Genomic DNA, 1,751 nt, shown 5'->3' with positions numbered 1-1,751 from the left:
GAAGCGTAGAGCCGCCAGTACGTAGCGGCAGCACGAAGCGAGCGGACGCCCGTAGACACTCGTAGCAGTGCTACGCCGACGCGTTATGTACGAGCTAGCCTACGCGGCCCAACGTAAACAAAAAGTGATATGAGTTGTGCGTCCCCAAGCGCAGTACTGAGACTGACTTTATTAATATTAACTTTCGTTGTGTCGTGCTCGTTTATATCTAGTGTGGTGTGGTTGTTGCGAACCAAAGGCTCTGCCAGCCAATATGAGAACTATTACTTGTCGAGAATTAATATAAGCGTGAAAGCGCAGGAAAGCAATAACGCGTCCACCGCGCCTACCGTATCGAGCCATTACAAAGACTTGATTAAAATAGAGATAGCGATGCGGCGCGTAGAAGAGAATAGCAGGAGATTGAAAGAGTACACGAAATCATTGTTGTGGGATAATAAAGACAAATCTCTGTGGTGCGTTTTGTTCAAAGACAGTGAGAAAGCGAAACCGGTGTCAGGGGATGCCAAAAATAGACATTTTGTTGACGAAGATTACATACGAGCATTGAGAGAGCAAAAAATGAGGGAAGCTGTTATTCATCTGAGGCATCATGGCGTCCACCATAAGAGACGCCCTGAAATATCACCAAATATACCTTATATAAAATGAACAATATAATAATGATGTACATATATTATTATATTTATGCTACATAGTTTAAGTCGCTGTAAGGACTCGTGTATATACATATATTTTTGTGTAAGTGTACAGATGTCAGTTTATGAAGCCTCTGTGTTGACTTCAGACAATACTTGAATAAATCATCGGAAATTTGGTTTAAAAGTTTTATTTTTTCTCTTTTTTTTACAAATTAATCTATACATTTTTGTACTTACTTGTAATCGTAAGAAAGGCGAAATTATTTTCTACCTACGAACAGAGTTACATACGAGTATAGCTATATCGAGCTATAGATAATCGAGCTCGATTTTAATGAAAATTAATTGATAATTAATAATTTACGGGTATATTGAGATACTATAGTGTTTCAGTTATAAATAATTTGATGGTTTGTCATGTTTTAAGGCTATATTTCGTTTCTTGATCTGTTTAAACCAAATACAGTGTATATTCAGAACGCAGTGTTTCCAATATATATAGAATTTTGTCTGTATTCCTAGTTCTAGCCGGGAAAAGATGGAATTTTAAAAAATCCTAAAGTTTTAGAAAATGGTATAGAGAATGTAGTGTTAAGAGCCTCTTCTCTCGGTTTTCGCCAAAATTAGCGATATTTCATGTTGGTTGGCGCACGTTGGCTTCCAGAGTGGACAAATAAAAATATTGCATTTCACCAGTTGTAAGTCGACCCCCCCATAACTCCCGACCGCCATTTTTGCTGTCAGACGCTGTCTCACTGTGTTATGATATGAAGTCTCAAAATGTTTATCGAATTTAAAGTTAATTATTGTCACTTTGCCAGCTAAATGCATACATTTTTTAAAGCATGGTACTGTAAATATTACGTTATTTATATAATGTATTTACATACATTTTTTATTAAGGATTAACCTGTCGCAAAGGTTTTTTTAACTGAAATTAAAAATTTCTATACGAGTCGTAAAAATCAATTTATTCTTTTACGTGAGGGAATCATTATAATTATAGAAAATTACACAGCTCCTTCAACCAATACTTCTCTATTTGATAAAAAGGCCTCTAATTATATATAATTTACATTGACACGAGGTTTCTGAAGATTTCTTTTATAT

General features: G+C 35.6%; 1 protein-coding gene across 1 annotated transcript; it reads left to right on the top strand.

Annotated features, from left to right (window-relative positions):
* On the top strand, window positions 1–818 carry LOC146537863 (uncharacterized). Its single transcript, XM_085187779.1, has one exon. The coding sequence runs from the start codon at window positions 130–132 to the stop codon at window positions 649–651; it is 522 nt and encodes a 173-aa protein (XP_085043905.1). The 5' UTR covers window positions 1–129; the 3' UTR covers window positions 652–818.
* The last annotated feature ends 933 nt before the right edge of the window (window positions 819–1,751 follow it).

This window comes from Heliconius melpomene, chromosome 7, assembly GCF_056956725.1.
Source record: "Heliconius melpomene rosina isolate 202511_hmr_F chromosome 7, ASM5695672v1, whole genome shotgun sequence".
Classification (NCBI taxonomy): Eukaryota; Metazoa; Arthropoda; class Insecta; order Lepidoptera; family Nymphalidae; genus Heliconius; species Heliconius melpomene.
The sequence above is the reverse complement of the archived record's forward strand: the minus strand, read 5'-3'. Positions and strand labels throughout refer to the sequence as shown.

What these genes read in the sequence shown, in the direction of transcription:
- LOC146537863 (XM_085187779.1), top strand. Translation starts at nt 130, where the DNA reads ATGAGTTGTGCGTCCCCAAGCGCAGTACTGAGACTGACTTTATTAATA.